Source organism: Schistocerca cancellata, chromosome 7, assembly GCF_023864275.1.
Source record: "Schistocerca cancellata isolate TAMUIC-IGC-003103 chromosome 7, iqSchCanc2.1, whole genome shotgun sequence".
Classification (NCBI taxonomy): domain Eukaryota; kingdom Metazoa; phylum Arthropoda; class Insecta; order Orthoptera; family Acrididae; genus Schistocerca; species Schistocerca cancellata.
In genome coordinates this window covers 611,330,138-611,349,712 of record NC_064632.1, presented here as the reverse complement: position 1 = coordinate 611,349,712, position 19,575 = coordinate 611,330,138, and the positions used below count along the sequence as shown (strand labels likewise).

The window sequence follows — 19,575 nt, the reverse complement described above, 5'->3', positions numbered from 1 at the left end:
GAGCCTTTGTGAGTAGGTAGGATTATAAGGTTGGTATCAGTTTCTAGATGATGGACTGCAGTTTTTTCTGCATATGTAAGGTTAGTTAGCATATTGAGGGATTTGGAGAATGATGGTGAGGCAAGGTTCAAGGTTAAGAAATTCTGGAAAGTTAACGGGGTGATTCGGGGGCAGCAGGGATGGATCATGGTTGGATGGAGGAGTGAACTGAGTTAGGCAGGGTTCAATATTGGTCTTTGGATGAGTCTGACTGGTAGGGTTGGTGGTGAAAAAGTGTTTCCACTGTAGGGAGTGGGAGAAGGAGAGGTGATCTATAACAAGTCCTGCATGATTGAATTTGGAAGTGAGACGAAAGATGAGGCCTTTACGAAGGACTGATGTTTCTGTGGGGCTAAGACTTCCATAGGAATGGTTCATTACTGTGTTACGGGTCTGTTTAGGTTCTGGATTCTTTGTGGTGATGGGAGGGAGTTCTGGAGGGTGGGGTAAGAGTAGTAGGTCTGCGAGGCTGGGTGTGTCAGATATGAGGGGACATGTGGGAGGTTTGGTGGTTGTTTTAGATGTGGTGGACAGTGGTACTCAGAACTGGGAGTAGGAAGTGAGCAGGGTGGAGAGCTTTGTAAGGTGGCATTGTGCATGTTGCTAAAGTTCCTGCAGGGCAAGAGTTTCGTTGTGCGTTATGGGTCCGAGGAATTTGGAATTGCATAGTAGAAGAATTTTGCGGATGGGGAGAAGGTACTGCAAGGAGGTTTGGGCTTGGTTGACATGGTTTGCAGGACTATGTTGGTGAGGGCTAAGGATTGGTGGAATGTGAACAGGTAGAGGTCATTGTGTAAGGAAGATTGGCAGCTGGAAATGGGTATTTTGATGGTAAGGTAGCTTGGGGGGATTCCATGAGCCAAGCAGCAAAGTGTTAATATTATGTGGGACTGGGTTCTGGCTAGGGATAAGAAAACTTTTCTGTATTGACACAGATGAGAGGAGCAAGGATCCATGGTGGAAAAAATGCAAAAAATTACTTAAATAATGAAGTTTACTTTCAAAAAATTTCGCAAAGATACACCCAAATACATGTGAAAATTCATGAAAAGGATGAAATGTATGCAAAAGGGGGAAACGAGATGAAATCTGAGGGAGTTAATGATAGCGAAAGGTGAAACTCATTAAAATTGGCTTGAAATCACAAGGATCGAAGTAAAGATTATATATGACTTACTAAACGGGAAAGCGCTGGTAGATAGGCACAATAAAAAAAACACACACACAAAATTTCAAGCTTTCACAACCAACGGTTGCTTCGTCAGGAAAGAGGGAAGGAGAGGGAAAGATGAAAGGATGTGGGTTTTAAGGAAGAGGGTAAGGAGTCATTCCAATCCCGGGAGTGGAAAGAGTTACCTTTGGGGGAAAAAAGGACAGGTATACACTCGCGCAAGCGCGCGCGCACACACACACACACACACACACACACACACACACACACACACACATATTTATTTGCCTTTAAATATGTCTGCTTGTGTCTGTATATGTGTGGATGGATGTGTGTGTGTGTGTGTGCGCGCGCGCGAGTGTATACCTGTCCTTTTTTCCCCCTAAGGTAACTCTTTCCACTCCCGGGATTGGAATGACTCCTTACCCTCTCCCTTAAAACCCACATCCTTTCATCTTTCCCTCTCCTTCCCTCTTTCCTGACAAAGCAACCGTTGGTTGCGAAAGCTTGAAATTTTGTGTGTGTGTGTTTTTTTATTGTGCCTATCTACCAGCGCTTTCCCATTTGGTAAGTCATGGAATATTTGTTTTTAATATATTTTTCCCATGTGGAATGTTTCTTTCTATTTTATTTATATCATAAATATTATATATTATATATATTACTGTGAGTAGCAGGTCTGAGGATGGATAAGTGTGAAGAAGAGGGATGGCAGATGGGACTGGATGAGGTAGAATTAGTGGGTGCGAACTAACACTCTACATGTATGCTGGTGTCAATTTTTACACAGTTTTTTGAGCCCACTTTGGGGCTAATTCTTGATCTGGAATGTAACGTTATTCATAGCTTAAGAAACTTCTCCTTGGATGTTCATGTTTTGCAATGGAAGCTGAAATGTCCTTTCATTTGCGTTCTTCTGTTTTGGGGTTGATGCCAGTAACAGAATTATTCAAAAGTTTTTTTTTGAAGATCAAAAGACATGTTACTTTCTCCTAATGTATGCATTATAACCACTTGAGATGGTCCAGACATGTGGATCTCTTTTGGTGAATAAGGATTTCAGTTTTCAATTTGCTTACCACAGAAAAACAGAGATAATTACAGTTACTGAGGTTCGATGCTTAATCTGCAGTTGGAGCATCTGAGTATTATTAGTAACTACACTGTAGTTTGTAAATGCAAATAAAATCCACTGGCATATACTTTTGGTATTCAGGCCCTCATTCAAGAGGTGCTCACTTCCATGCCAGGCTTCGGATCGCCTATCGAAACGAATTTTTCCTACTGTATAACTGAAACTTGACAACAATGTAGAATATGTTTAGCAATAGTGTAACTGCTGAGTTAATTCCTGTGTGGCGTATGAATCTGCTGACAAATTAACTTGATATTTCCTTGTCAGTTTGATTGAACAACCCGAGATGCTTTCTTTAAAGGTGGGACTTCATGCTTTTGAGTCCAGGGAGGTCATTCCATATAGAAACTGCAACTAATCTCGCCTTTTACATTGCAGTTTATTAGTTCCACCCGCCACTGGAACAATGAGGAAGGCAAAGTGACAGCAGCACTTAAGTGGAACAGAGGTAATGTGTTTGGTTCTGAAGTGAGGGCTGCTACGGGTCACAGTTCCAGTCTGACTGAAGGCCAGATTTTTTTAGCTATTTCATGACAGAGCTGCAGTCAGTCAGATCCAAAATCAGTAAATAAGTGATAACTATGAAATATCAAATTTGCATATTGTTTCAGTTTGACATAGAAGAGCAAATAAACAAAGATTGTTTCAAACTCCAGAATGAATAATATCTTATTCATTCATGCTATTATAGGCATGCAAATGTTACAGTACTTTCTGTTTTATTAAAATAGACTTCCACTGTAAGGTTACAATGGTGAGCTGTATTACAGTTCTTAGCTGTTGGCAACAAATAGCAACTGCAATAGACATGACGCTGGGGAGTGTTCGTAGTGCATAACATCCTTATTGAGCCAGCAGCTGCAAAATAGTGTGTTCACATTGCTCTTTGCTCTCGGAGATGTATTTCCTTATGGCTCAGTCATCAGTTTCCTGTGAAGAAGTTAAGATAAAATGTCTATTTATGACACCAGTAACAATACTGCATAGGAATTCTCTTTCTCGAGTCATCAGTCTTCTTCCCGATCAACCTGCCCTGAATTCCTCTCTTGTGCAAATCTCTTCATCTCAGAGCGGCACTTGCAACCCACATCCATAATTTTTGCTGGATGTATTCCAGTCTCTGCCTTCGTCTACAGTGTTTGCTCTCTACAGCTCCCTCTAGCAGCATGGAAGTCATTCCCTAATTCCTTAACACATATCCTATCATCCTGTCCCTTCTCCTTGTCAATGTTTTCCACATATTCCTTTCCTCCACGATTCTGCGCAGAACCTCCTCATTCCTTACCTTATCAATCCACCTAATTTCCAACATTTGTCTGTAGCTCCACATCTCCAATGCTTTGATTTTCTTCTGATCCAGTTTTCCCACAGTACATAATTCACTATCATACAATACTGTGCTCCAAACGTACATTCTCAGAAATTTCTTCCTCTAATTAAGGCCTATATTAGATACTAGTAGTCTTCTCATGTCCAGGAACGCTCTTTTTGTAGTGCTAGTCTGCTTTTGATATTCTCTTTGCTCCATCCGTCATTGATTATTTTGCTGCCTAGTCATCTACTTCATGACCAACAATCCTGATGATAAGTTTCTCGCTGTTCTCATTACTTTAGTCTTTCTTCGATTTACTCTCAATCCATATTCTGTACTCACTAGATTGTTCATTCCATTCAGCATATCATTTAATTCCTCTTCACTTTCGTGCAGGACAGCTGTCATCAGCGAATTGTATCATTGATATCTTTTCACCTTCAATTTTAATTCCACTCCTAAATCTCTCTTTTATTTCCATCAAACCCAAGCACTTCATTCTTGGTCATCCACTCTTATGATTCCCTCTTTGCTCTCGTACATGTAGTATAGTACGCATCTCTCCTTGTAGCTTTCCCTTATTTTTCTCAGGACTTTGCACGTCTTGCACCATATTACATTGTTGAATGCTTTTTCCAGGTCGACAAATCTTGTGAACATGTCTTTGTTTTGTTTTTCTTGTTTCCATTATCAATCACACTGTCAGAATTGCCTCTCTGAAGCCTTTACCTTCATGAGGCCAAACTGATCATCATCTGACACATCATCAGTTTTCTTTTCCATTCTTCTGTATATTATTTTTGTCAGCAAACTGGATGCATGAACTGTTAAGCTGATTGTGCAATAATTCTCTCACTTGTCAGCTTTTGCAGTCTTTGGAATTGTGTGGATGATATTTTTCTGAAAGTCAGATGGTATGTCGCCAAACTCATATATTCTACACACCACGATGACTAATCATTTTGTTTCCACTTTCCCTAATGGTTCTAGAAATTCTGATTGAATGTCATCCATCCCTTCTGCCTTATTTGATCTTAAGTCCTCCAAAGCTCACTTAAATTCTGATTGTAATACTGGATCCCCTATCTCTTCTAAATCCAGTCTTGTTTCTTCTTCTGTCACATCAGACAAATCTTCTCCCTCTTAGAGGCCTTCAATGTAATCTTTCCTCCTATCCTCTCTCTCCTCTGCATTTAATAGTGGAATTCCCATTGTGCTCTTAATGTTACCACCCTTGCCTTTTATTTCACCAAAGGTCATTTTGGCTTTCCTATATGCTGAGTCAGTCTTGCCGACAACCATTTCTTTTTTTATTTCTTCACATTTTTCATGCAGCCATTTTATCTTAGCTTCCCTGCACTTCCTATTTACTTCATTTTCCAGTGATTTGTATTTCTGTATTCCTGACATTCCCTGAACATTTTTGCACTTTATTCTTTCAATGATCAACTTATGTATTTTTTCTGTTACTTGAGGTTTCTTCGCAATTACCTTCTTTGTACCTTTGTTTTTCTTTCCAACTTCTCTGATTGCCCTTTTTAGAGACATCAATTCCTCTTCAACTGGACTGCGTACAGTACTATTCCTCATTGTATCTACAGGCCCTAGAGAACTTCAAACTCGTCTCATCATTCCTTAGTACTTCTGTATCTCACTCCTTCACATATTGATTCTTCCTGAATAATCTCTTAAACTTCAACCTACTCTTCATTAAGACTAAATTTTGATCTGTGTCCATATCTGCTCATGAGTAAGCTAAGCCTTAGAATCCAGTCTGATTTCAAAATTTTTCCCTGACCATTAGGTAATCTAACTGAAACCTTCCCATATCACCCAGCCTTTTCCAAGTACACCTCCTCCTCTTATGCTTCTTGAACAGAGCATTCACTGCCGCTATCTGAAATTTATTACAGAATTCAGTTAATCTTTTGGTTCTCTCATTCCTTGTCCCAAGCCCATATTCTCATGTAACCTTTTCTTGTACTCCTTCCCCTACAACTGGGTTCTAATCCGATATGACTATTAGATTCTCATGTTCTTTTACCAACTGTATTACCTTGTCAATATGGTCACTTAATTTCCCTGTCTCTTCATCTTTAGCTTGTGATGTCGGCATGTATACCTGTACTATCTTTGTTGGTGTTGGGTTTGCTGTCAATTGTGATCAGAACAACCCTTCACTGCATTGTTCACAGTAGCTCTTTCTCAGTGAGCGAAATTGTGACATTCAAGCTAAACTGCAGTAATAGTCACCCCATTGGTTTTTGTTGCAAGCATTTAGAGCTTGTTTTACTCCTACACCTGATTTCTGAACCTTGTCTATTAAAAGCAAGTGGAGTTCTATTGTTAAATGGTTGCAGTTCATCACATATGTCAGTTGTCAAGACTTCTTGATTGTAGAAAGTGAGTCGTGACAGAATGGATGACTTTTCTTGAAACAGTTAAGTCCTTTGCTGACATGTTCTGCTCAAAAGCACTCACTCAACACACACACACACACACACACACACACACACACACACACACACACACACACACAGTACAAATGTTCCAATCTGCCTTGCTGCCTTCACACTTCTGTTAAACCCAGAGCATACAACATGTTGCAAATCTTAGACTTTTTTCCACTTGTGACGCTATTTTACAACTCTTGAACAGCATTAATAAGTTTCAAGCACGCAAAATCCAATAAGTAACTAAAGATAAGAACTTCAAATCACGAAATGATAATTGGTAAATGTGATCATAGCACCATCTTCACCTGGTTGCATGACACCTGACGAAGTTGGCAAGTAGTGTGTGGTAGGTAGCCAAAGTGAAGGGAATTATTTTTTAGCTCCATCAGACTGACTACTTTTACAGACAACCAAAAGGCGATTAAATGAGAATAAAAAGAAAATGGAATGTAGTGGATTTGATCTCGTGACTCCATTGCTTACTTGCGTGACGTTTAACAATAGACCCCAAACAGTTAGAGCCTTATAGCCTCTCGAAGAAAGGACAACACTTCCTCCAGACTCTTCCACATTCTACAATGTTTCCAGATGGCTTACCACCAGACTTAGAATTCTGTTCGATAATCAACTTTAATGACCACCTTAAGTGAACGACTCGGACTTAGCCTCTGCGGCATCCAGCAGACGATTAACAATTTTTTGTCTATGGTTGTATATGATTTCAGTACACATAGAACTTTTAATGTAAACTTGTTCAGATACAACAAAAGTTTGTGAGATGATAGACTTTAATTTTATTTTCTCCTGTGTTTCACAAAATTGTCTATTTTGAAGCAAAGCATCAGATTATCACAGCCGCTAGTTCACAGTTTCTCGACTATCCGTCACAGTAGTGCCACAAGTCAAATGTTAAGTGATTGTTCTGGTGTTGTCAGTACTGTACCGAGTGCTTCAACGTATCAGGAAACCTCAAGGCTATTGGAATGAAATGTTGTTTGGTGAACTCTACCCCTCGGAATTCTTCAAAATAATTTTTTTCAAAAACTCAGTGGCCAAAGCTTCACCTGTAAATGTAAGCTGACCCCTGTAGTCATCCATTAAACAATGTAAAAACGTTGAGCTCAGCAGCATTAATTTAATATGCAAATGTAAGACTACCCCATATTTTTCAAATGACAAATTTGCGAAAAAACCTCATCTTATATTTGGGTAAATATGGTATAATATTATTGAGCTGAACTATAATTACACACTATGTAGGTATTAGTGAAAATAATAATAATAATAATAATAATGGATGTAAAAGTTAGTGTCAAAATATGCTGCATTTCATTGTTTTTAGTGGTGGTATTACACACGGTAATCATGGTCAGTGCCAGAAACACCATTACTATTACTACTACAATATGTTTCATTAATTTTATTTTCAGAAAAAATATCAGACGCCGTGTGTAACAAGGGGAAGAACATAGCTGTGGAATCTGACGTGAAGCTGAATGTCGGACACTGTGTACCGCCACAAACAGCAGTGCGGGTACCTGTATCTGGGAAGGTATTCGCGTCATCTCAGGTTATGCACAGTACAGCTGTTTCAGAGCCAAGTGAACAGCAACCATTCGGTGGATCCTTACCTTCTAAGGAATCAGAGAAAGCATGTCAGTCCCAGGCTTCTCACGCTGAGGACCTTACAGATGGAGCTAACATCCATCTAGAAAAAACTTGCCCATTAGATTCAAAGCCATCTGGGATAGGACATACTCATCAGGAAAGTGTAGCTACCACAAGTGAGGCAGTTCCTGTAAGTGCTTCTTTTTCCTTGCAAACAACAAGTAGCAGTTCGTCGAGTGATGTCTCATCTAATAGAGGAACATCAACAAATACTGAATCGAAAATTCTCAATTCTAAACATGAAATAGATGTATTGAGAAATAAGAGTACAAGGCAGACTGCTGGTAATAACTGTCTCATGAACAAAATAATTTTTTCTGAATGTTCAGACACTTTAGTGACCACAGATGTCTCCCGAGCTGAACGTAAGCGAGAGCCACTAAAAAATAGTTTGGAGAAGAAATCTCAAAAATGTGGCCCATCCAAACATTATGAGTCAAACGACGAAGGAGACTGTAAAGAACAACAGAAAAGTGCACATAGTGAACAAGTTTTGAGGAAGGCTAGCGAGACAAAAAGGCTGAAATTGCTAAGGAGTAAAGGAACTGAAGGTAAAAAAATGAAAGATAACTTTGATAAAGTTAAGTTAACTGCTTTTGGCTCCTCATCAAGTCTGGTCAGTGACTACAGTGTGTTAGATAGTAGAGAGAGGTGTTACGCAGAGCCAGAGATAAGTGCTACCAGTACTGATTCCCACAGTTCCTATGGTGATGTAAAGATTGTTGTTAAGGTTTGTGATACATCACAAGAATTAATTGGAAATAAACTGTACGATACTGTCGACAGTGAACAAATGAATAGGGAAACTGAGAAAAGGAAACATTGTAAACAACATTGTTGGGAGAAGGTGCCTTACAGAGGTGTTTTCACAAAAGAACTGCAGACACAGCCTTGGAAAAACGAGTCTTGTGAAACACGAGAAAATCTTAGCTGCATTGGTACATGCCCTCAGCTCAACTCGGGACAGGAGCAGCTTGATCCCAAAGGACTTATATCACGTAAATCCTCAAGGCTTACGGGAAACAAATTGAATGTTGAAAAAACCTATGGAGATGATATGGTGCAAGGAAATAAATTACATGATGAAAGCGATGGTACTTCTGATTCAGATGATAATGAGGAGAAGCGAGACATGGTTTCCAAAGAATTAGATGAAACAATGAATGCGACATCTGCAAGTACATCTTATTTTAGTCCACCAGAAAAAATGTCTACGGCTAGAGCAAAAGAAATTGAGTCTGCAGTGGATGCCATAAGCTCATTTGAAGTGAATACACAGAAAAGTGATATCACTGTTGTAGATACGCAGATAAGCGTAAATCCACAGCTGAGTTGCTACATCCGTAGATTGTTAACAATGAGTAGAGAGAGCATTGAAAATTTGAGTGTTTCCATTAGCAGTACCTCAATACAACCTGAAGAAATAGTTAACTGTTCAACAAATCAACCATTAAACAATAATGAATTTGAGAACTCAAACTGCCGTAGAGCTTGGGTATCACTATTGTCTGGTAGACATGCAGATAAGTTAGAAATTTTACAGCAAAGGGCATTAGATATAAAACAAGGTACCGAACAAACTATTGACATTTGTGATACAGATGTTAAAATGTCACATCGTGCTAACTCCAGTAATTGCAATGATGTGCAGTTCACTGCTCCTACTGCCACACAGCTACCTGATGTTCATAGTCAGGAGAATAGAGATTCTAACTCAGTTCAATTACAAGAAAATAAAAATTTTGAAGAAGGTGCACCAGCATTACAATGTGAAAAAGTGACCCCAAGTGGTGCTGGTGCTGTCAATGAAGTAAACCACAGTGATTTAATAGTAGCCATGAACAAGAGGATTATTAGTGCAATCAATGAAATGAATGGCACAGTCTCGTCCCTTCCTTTGCAGTCAAATGTTATGGGACTGGAAAAGGCTGTCAGTAATACGGGTATGCAAAATGTTGCTGAAAGTACAATAGCTACTGACATTCCATCACCAAAAATGGATTTAAGTGACCTGGCAGAGGAATACTCTCAAAGAGTTTCTGACTTGTCCAAAAAACTGGAACGCCTTCGACTTGAGAAGCAACATATCATGGAGATGTCCAGTAGTGGTAGTGATAGAGAAGTGTGTGATGAAACTGCGTATTCAAGTCCTCCCCTGAAAATGAGCATTGTTCCAGATGTTAAGCACCCTGTAATTTCCCTCTACCAACCTGAATATGTGCAACCACAAATAGCACCACTGGCCAGTGTTATTGTTCCGACATCACATGAGGAATGTAATGGTGCAATTCACAATTTTAGAGGGAAACCACCAGTGTCTCTCAACCAGAAATTCATAAGGTATGTTAAATTCTTGTTTCCGTTCATTATCTCTGTTATACTATTTATTTATTTATTTATTTATTTATTTATTTATCCTATGATGAAATCGCATATGTATATACAGCATTTGTGGACAAATATGCACAAGTTTGTGTAATCTTACATCTCCAGGTCAAGTACTCTGATCCATTTGATCATGTGGTGGAAGTCTATTATCATTTCTTTGAACACACAGTCAGTTACAATACAGCGGATTTAATGTAAGGCGCACCACAGCCACAGTTTGCAGAACTAGCCCATTCTGATGTGTGCTTCAGGTAATGACATCTGCCTTGTCCAGATCATAATCCTCTAGTGACGTCTGGGGTTCTCAACTGGTGTATGACTAATGGTGACTGACTGCCCCCACTGGATTTCCTATGAATGATTAACAGTGAAAGATGTGACTCAACCAACATCCAGAAATTTAAGAGCTGATACAAAGAGATGGTTTGAATGCTTTCCTTTTTATCTTTTTACATGTGAAAATACATGTGCTGCTACACTTGATGAGGGTAAACAGACTACTCATCACTATAATGTATTTGCAGTTCCAGTTTTAGATCATTATTTTATGTAGTGATTAGAGATCTGGTGGAGCAACAGACACTTTGTCAGCAGGCAGAGGAGTGTGTGCAGGAATGACACAAATTTTCATTCAGTTGTGTTCCGTCTTGCCAAATTCAGTGAGATACTGAACGGAATGCTTCTATCTCACTTCTTTCCTGAGAGAAGGGGAAGACTACTCCATTTTGGGATTTAAATACTGTATATTCTTACCAAGAGCCTACTGCTAACGATACCATAAAACATTGTTGCAATGAATGTCCAATAAGTTAAGAATTTTGCATGCATGATTAAAAGACTTCAAAAGAAGCTCCCATTTCCATTCCAAAAAAACACTAAATGACAATTTTCTTTCTTCCTTTTTTGAAAAACAGGATTAACTTGTTAACTAAACTGGTTAAAACTGCTGTCGTATCATACTTTTTATGGCTTCTTTGTTATCCTGAAAGATGCATTGTATGAAGATGCATTCTATGACAGTATTGGCATAACTATGTTTGGGATATTCCCTTGCACTGCAGATCTCCATATTCTTATGTATTTCTATCAAAGCAAGATTCCAAAGAAGAATTGTTAACTTCACATAGCCTAATCAAATCATTCCCAACCTTTCTGAGACCATTACCCCCAAATGCAATCAGATATTAGGTAAGTACCTCCCCTCTTCCCACAATCACCCAAATTAGTGCCAAACTAAACTTTAGAATGAAAAAAAAAACATTTATTTGAATACTTTCATTTTTAAAATGGTGTAAGATAATATTTATATTTTGTATGTGTTTCATTAAACTATGAATTAATGAGTCATTGAGATGATAGGAATTAGAGGAGTACGACCTTGGACATCTGCCATACTCTATTGAGAAATAATTGAAGACTGTCTGTGTGGCAAATCATACTTTCATTTTTCGCAAATTAAGTGCAGAGTAAAACATTATTGCATTCTCAGTAATTCATATAACAACATCTGAAATGCCTGACAGGTGTCAAAAACAAAGTGCAAACAATCATTCATGCTGTCATCCTTGGTGCTTTTCACTGGACTTTGAGTGGTTCAGTAACATGTATGTCCCCCATGAGTGTTTACTGCTGCCTGGCACCTACGTGGCTTGTTCTGTATGAGTCTATGGAAGCCACCCTTTGGTATCCATTTCCTTCCTCTTTGAGAACTCTTGAGAGTTGATGGAGAATCTGTGGTAGAAAAGGACATCCATGAACACATCTGTCAAGTACATCCCACTAATGAGTTTAGATCAGGACTCACCATTGGCCATTCTATTACTTCAGTGTCCAGGCTTCACAAGATATCATTGGTCATGCCTACCATTTGGGCCTAGGCATTATCTTGCATAAGAACAAATTCAGGGCCATCACGGTGTGCAGCAGCCCCCTTGTGGTCCAGCACCATCTGTTCGATGTAATGCCTAGTGGTAAGGTGATCGTGGACAACGACGATCTGTACGGGTGTCAACGCTGATGCCTCTCCACACCATCAAGGAGCCTGACCTGAATCTTTTGATTTCCTGGACAACATTCAGCACGCTGCGATCACAGCCATTGTCTTGCACCAGAGAAATCTGGACTTGTCTGTGAGAAACATATTTCGCCAGTAATGACAGTATCCAAACAAGACGTGGGTCATAGGGTTATTTCTCATAATCTGTGCCTTACAATCTGATCAGACACAGTGGCTCAAGTGGCCCTTCTGGGATCATCTTGCAGTGCTCCTGCTGTAACTACTGGAAGGCAGGGATGGCCAGATATCGGTCTCCAGGTGGGCTTCTAATGTGTCGGCAACCTTGTCTGACTCATCTTGTGCACTGACCTTGTCTCCTTGTAGTGTATCCATAACTTGTGGATGACGGATGGAGAGACAAGCATCTGCTGCAACACAACATTAAAATAATAATAATTATTATTATTATTATTATTATTATTATTATTATTATTATTGGACGTAGCAGGGCGCAAATTACTAACACCTCACCGCATCTTTAAGAACCTGAGACACTATTCATTGTGCTAAAGTGTCCACAAATGTTGAACGAACATATCTAGTTTGTTACCATGTCCCAAAAGCTTTGATTGTAGCTATATTTCTAACTGAAATTTAATTATAACAAATTTTACCAAGAACAATGTATTTTTAATGGATCCTCAACATACTGTTGTTGCCTTCAAATGGCATACTCTCAAAATATGCAAGTTAGAATAATTCTTTTACCCCAAATACGACATTTCTCATCATTTTATTACAATGAATAATACAATTAATGGCAGGTCTATCTGACGTGCTAGAAATCACTATACACATCCAGAAAGACTCCACAAAGTACTATTCCATGCTGTGACATCAGAAACTTGGCATGTTCAACGCTCAATGTTCGTATGCACCATAAATATACCGACTGCTTTAGGAGTATCAATGTTTTGGTGGTGAAGAAAGTGTTGTTCACTGGCAGTCGCCTACATCCCCACATGTCGATTGATCAGATTACAGACCATACCATTCGATTTGTAGATTAGATATTGGACAAGTCTTGATATTACAACTTAAGAAAAACAAAATTAAAGTAATGGACATATAGAGACATTCACAGACTTGCACATCTGTAATGACAATTATGGGTCAGGTAATTCCCCATGGCCTAATAAACCAGACTGTAGTTATGGGAAGTGAAGGACAAGAAAGGGAAACAGAATGGAGTGAGACAGTTTTATAGCCAATGTTGTTCAATCAGTACATTGTGCAAGTAGTAAAGGAAACCAAAGAAAAATTTGGAAAGGGAATTAAAGTTCAGGGAGAAGAAATAAAAGCTTTGACTTCATAGATGACATTGTAATTCTGAAAGAAAAGTTGAAGGACTTGGAAGAGCAGTTGGATAGAGTGAATAATCTCTTGAAAAGAGATTCTAAGGTGAACATCAACAAAAGTGAAATGATGGTACTGGGATGTAGTCACATTACATCAAGTATTATTGAGGGAATTAGACTAGGAAATAAGAGACTAAAAGTAGTAGGTGAGTTTTGTTATTTTGGCAGCAAAGTAACTGATGATGGCTGAACTTAAGAAGCTAAAGCACTTATGAAAAATAACAATTTGTTAACATAAAATATAAATTTAAGTATTAGGATATCATTTCTGAAGGTATTTGTGTGGGTGGTCAATGTGGGCAATAAAACAGTTCACACAAAAAGGGAAAAGAAGCTTTTGAAATGTGGTGCTATGGAACTATCTTGAAGATTTGATGGGTAAATTCAATAGCTAATGAGGAGGTATCGAATCAAAATGGGGCAAAAGAGAAATTTATGGCTCAATTTGAGTGGATGGAGGGATTGGTTGATAGGACATACCATGAGGCATCAAGGTGGTGTCACTTTGGTAATGAAGGCAAGTTTTGGTGGTAATTTTTGTAGAGGGAGACTAAGGCTAGAACAGGATAGATTATCATGGAGAGCTGCATCAATTGAGTCTCTGATCTGGAGATGACGATGACAAAAATTAGAGAGCATATAAAATTAGAAAAGCAAAGGAACCAAGTAAAAGTAAAAATATCATTGTTTCAGACGCCAAAGTTTACCTGCGATGGGCATAAAGTGGAAAAGTACTGTTAAATGACAAATGTTTAATTTGGCCATTAGTGTTTGCAATCTTCAGAAAACTTCTTAAATTGTTAAAGGAACTGGAAATTTCTGGTAGTAAACAAACAATTTTGTCTGGGCTGGATTTTAAATGAACAAATTGCATTTAGCCAATACTAAAATTTTAAATATTTTATGGTAGTTGATTTCCCCCGTTCGTGTGATGTAGTGCCCCGTAAGAAGATAGTTGTTCGTTGTTATATGATTTCCATGGTTCACAATATTTGTTGCAGCAGTTCCCACTCCCATGTACATTTCTCAGTCACACAGGACATGACAAAGCCATTCCCCCCCCCCCCTCCCCCCATCCCATCTACTCACTGCGGTTCACAATTCTAACTGAAAGGAACAAGAAGGAAATGGAAAGCCCACTAACAGATTGTGATCCCTATTGGAAACGTAAAACATTTGCCATTTAACTCTACTTCTTCATTCTGTGGTTTGTTGCTGGCAAAACTCTGTGGCTTTTCAATGAAGCTTTTACTTATAATTGGCTACTTTGCTTTTCCAATTTTATATGCTTCCTAATTACTGTAATAAAATAATAAGTTTGTTTCATTTTATTAGATGTGTATTCCCCATTTGCCTAAGTTTCCTGTTATACTCTTAATTCTAATTTCACAATAGTGATGTTACAACATTTTAAACTTTTTTTTTTTTTTTACACTGTACTGCTTGCACTTGAAACCAAGCATGCTCATGCACCCTCTGTAAACATAATTCTTCCAGTTTTGAAATATGGTGCATGAGCAGGTGTGGCAAATGATTTTAAGTAACCACTGTGAGTACTGGATAATGACTTGACATGTTATTTTCGTAACAAGATGTTGTGTATATTGTTATTTTATTGTTCTTCTTAGCTTGTACCTTTTTTATATTTTTAATTGTTTACTTTTTATAGTAATTTTGAACAGTAGAAAATCCATGAAGAAATAACGACAGCATTATGGAAAGGGTAGATTGCTACTCACCATATAGCAGAGATATTGAGTCACAGAAAGGCACAACAAAAAGACTGCTAAAGACATAAGCTTTCAGCCAGAAGGCCTTCTTTCGAAAGAGACAATACACACACACACACACACACACACACACGTGCTGACACAGCTCACACACAGTGAACATTGTCTCTAGTTGCTGAGGCTGGCCAGAGACAGTGGTGGGCATGTAGTCAGGAGAACTTTTGTGAAGTTTGGAAGGTAGGAGACGAGGTACTGGGGAAGTCGTGAGCAGTTCTTGGATAGCTCAGTAGATGGAGCACTTGCCCCTGAAAGCCGAAGGTGCCTGTTTTGAGTCCATCTTGCACACTCTGCTGCAGAGTGAAAAATTCAGTTTGAAAGTATACATATGAAGGAAGGACTTTTCTATTGATAATATTAGAAAAATTTTAAACATGGCTGAAGCAGCAACTGTTGAAAATCTTCACGGCAAATGATAACAGCCAAACAGTTGCAGAATAAAGATTTATTGAAATCCCTGTTGACCGAGGTTTCGATACATCTAACTATACCTTCATCAGAAGAAAATAGACCTGAACAGGATGACACCTTCATTAGCAAAAACCTTAGCAACATAACTGACATAGAAGAAAAAACACTTATAGCTTTAAGTAACCATGAAAATTACCAAAGCATTACAAGCACAAAAACTTTGTCACTTACTAAAATCACATCCTGCAGTGGAGATGCATAAAACAATCGTGCAAAAACCACGCATACACATCGAAAACCGCGAACAACAATCATCAAAAATAGTAAAATCCCAATGAGACAGGAAAGGAGCATCTCACCATGATCAACAGACAAGAAAACTAGCTTCTAGTCAGCCAGACCTAACAATTTGGTCAATTAACATAGGGTCGTAACCATTGTCAATAGCTACAGATTTTACTAAAGATATTTCTCTTTCTAAACAATCCTGTTTAGTAAAATCCATAGCTATTAACAATGGTTATGACCCTATGTTAATTGACCAAATTGTTAGGGAAAAAAAGCTGTAAAATTTTCAACCTCGGGAGATAACAGGGCGATAAACAGTGAGGGTAATAACTTTATTTCTATTCCATTTTTGTGGAACATATCGTACAAGATAAGGAGACTTCTACAGAAGCAATTCTGTTACAGAGTTGCCTTTTCCGTAAACAATAACTTAAAACAAAGAGTGATTCATACTATTGGGGAACAGGAAGAACTTAGCAATAAATATCGACAGTTTACGGAAGTACTTGTAATGACTGTCCCCAACTATTACGTTGGACAGACAGGTAGACCCATTAAAGTCAGACATAAAGAACACATGCTAGGTAAAAATAAGCAAAACGTGACAATTCCACATTTTCTGAACATCTATTGCTCTTACAACATACGCCATGTAAACTGGATGACATAGGGCTCCTTCATGAAGTGAGTAAGGGTTACAAACTGGACCTGTTCAAGGAATTAGAAATTTTCAAACATAAAGATGGATGCAGCTTGGAAACAAAAATTTTTTGTATAATTTCAAACCCCTTCTTGCTCTAATGTTATATAGTCGGGCTGACTAGAAGCTAGTTTTCTTGTCTGTTGATCATGGTGAGATGCTCCTTTCCTGTCTCGTTGAGATTTTACTATTTTTGATGATTGTTGTTCGCGGTTTTCAATGTGAATGCGTGGTTTAAATGATTTTGTTATGTTTTTTGTTTATGACGATAGATTGTTTTGATTTACAACATTTTGTTCATTTTTGCTAGTATGTATTCTAGCCCTTAATTTGCGCAGGATTCTCATGCATAAGACTAGTGCCCTCTCTGTGGGATATGTTCCTTAGTGTAAGTTTCACCTGTTTGACACTAGGACACAGGCAAACTGGTGTTCATATTTTCTATTGTATATGGGTGTTTTGAATGGTTCTCATATATTTTATTTATTAAGACGGAGGGTTTAAATTAGCACAACCTTTAAAATTGTATGTATCCCAGTGTTTTAATGTGCGCGAGTGTCTTGTAGTTACCATAAGTGCCCTCTCTCAGTGAAATTGTCTGCCCTAGTGCATCCACACCCTCTTCAGGCTAGTTCACAGGCTAAGTACTGATAATATGTCGTGTTCACATCAACCATCTCTTTATAATTACGCTGTACAGATGGAGGTGATATTTTAATTTTAACTACTGATGACGCCTTTGGCACGATTGTTTTATGCATCTCCACTGCAGGATGTGATTTTAGTAAGTGACTAAAAGTTTTTGTACTTGTAATACTTTGGTAATTTTCATGGTTACTTAAAGCTATAAGTGTTTTTTTTTTTTCTTCTATGTCAGTTATGTTGAAAAGTTTTTTGCTTATGAAGGTGTCTTCCTGTTCAGGTGTATTTTGCTTCTGATGAAGGTAAATTTAGATATACCGAAACCGTGGTCAAGGATTTCAATAAATCTTTATTTTGCAACTGTTTGATTGTTATTATTCACCATGAAGATAATATTAGACAGAAAATTAGTGTCACTTCATCAGTTGCAGGAATAGTTGGAGTGGGGCTGACAGTTAGAGACAGTGTTAAAAATAATGTCCAGTCTCTAGTTTAATGCTCCGATTCCACCAAAAATATTATCAGTACTTACTTTTTACGTATTCTTTAAACAGATTACTACATCAGGTTATGTAACAGTTTGATAGTCAAGAAATCTATGGTATTTTGTTGCAATAACCTTATACTGTTCTGTTTCAGAGATATCTGTACTCCCCATGAACTGTCAACAATAATAGAAGTGAATTCTCCGCAAGTACCTCAGGCACAGGCAGCTAGTGCCACTGAATTAGTCACAAATATTATGGAAGATAAAATTATTGATAGTAATACGCAAAGTTCTATCCCTGAAGTATCTGCAACTAAAGAGAAAAACAATAGTTCTGTTGAGGAAGGACCTTCATCTGCTGAAGATAAGAGTTTATCAGATTGTGGTGGAGATGTTGTAAGAGATATAATGGCTGAACTCTTAGAGCGAAAATTGTTGACAAGCCCTTACCACTGGTTGAAAGATGAATATGAAAAGAAGCTTGCAGAACATGAAGGTTCAGTGGCTGAAGCAGCCTTGTCCAATGAGGATAGCGAGAGAGAAAATTTAGGTGCAAAAACTTCAAAAGAAATTTTAAATAGCTCACACAATGTCACAGATACTCCAGAACACACGTCGTTCCAAACATCTTCAAAGTCTGGAAACCTAAATATTGAAGAAGAATGTCCATTTGCCCGTAGTACTAGTGTTCACCAAACAGATTTGCACAATGTGTTTGAGAAACTGGGAATAGGATGGGCAAACAGCATGCTACAAAAAACTCGACAAGCAATGACCTACAGTTCTTCCAGCTCAGAGAACTCACATGATTTTTCTGCATCACGCAAAAAGAATTCTCTAAAAGATGCAAAAACATCCAGGGAGGAACATCAGGCTCTGAAATGTGAAACTAGTAAGTCAGATGTGATCAAAGACTTACTGCAGTACAAAAAAGAGCATTTTGTACGTGCAACCTTAAGTTTAAAAGATGTTCCAAAGCAGAAGTCAGCTAACCCTGAAAATTCTATAAAATCAAATATTTCTAAAACCAGAGAAACAGAAATTTCTACTGCAAGGGACGAATCATGTGTTGATGAATGTTTAAGTATAAAAGTTCCGAATATTTCTTTAACTACAAAATTAAAACTTTCTGTAAGTGGTTCTAACAGCTCATCATGACAGTAACATTTATTGCTGCCTGTTCCACTAGTCAGCCTAAAGGTTAAAAATTTGTTTTGTTTAATAGATGAAGTTTTACTGTGTATTGATATACTTGTGTATATGTATAAACTAAATTTATTGTTATGTCTGTTCTTGTATTAAAATTTCGTTTTTATTTGACAAATAAAAAACTGTTATGTTAACTATTAATTATACCTGGCACTGTAAAGCTTTGGAAAAAATGACATACTGTTTTAGAGAGCTAAGTAACTGACTTAAGGTCTTTCATTCTTATATTTTTGACACAATTACATTAACATTTCACAATGGGATTACCAATTTCGACCACCCGTTGATCATTTTCAGACTCTCAGTACGTAAGAAGAGGGTACCAATAAACTATATAATGTATACAGTCCGCCAAGTAATTATGTAATGATAAAAATGATTCTTTTTCATGATGTAGATAAAAATTTGGTAGGTTTTATAATGTGTCTTTGTGTTCTCTTTTTATCTATTGACTGATGAAAGATGACC

The 19,575-nt window shown here is 37.9% G+C and overlaps 1 protein-coding gene across 1 annotated transcript in view; it reads left to right on the top strand.

Annotated features, from left to right (window-relative positions):
- Positions 1 to 19,248, top strand: part of LOC126092292 (uncharacterized) — a 230,263-nt gene extending 211,015 nt beyond the window's left edge. Inside the window, exons 8-9 of the mRNA XM_049907811.1 lie at positions 7,544 to 10,121; positions 18,051 to 19,248. Coding sequence (XP_049763768.1) covers positions 7,544 to 10,121; positions 18,051 to 19,056 — 3,584 coding nt within the window. The 3' untranslated portion in view covers positions 19,057 to 19,248. The remainder of the gene's footprint in view (positions 1 to 7,543; positions 10,122 to 18,050) is intronic.
- Positions 19,249 to 19,575: the final 327 nt, after the last annotated feature.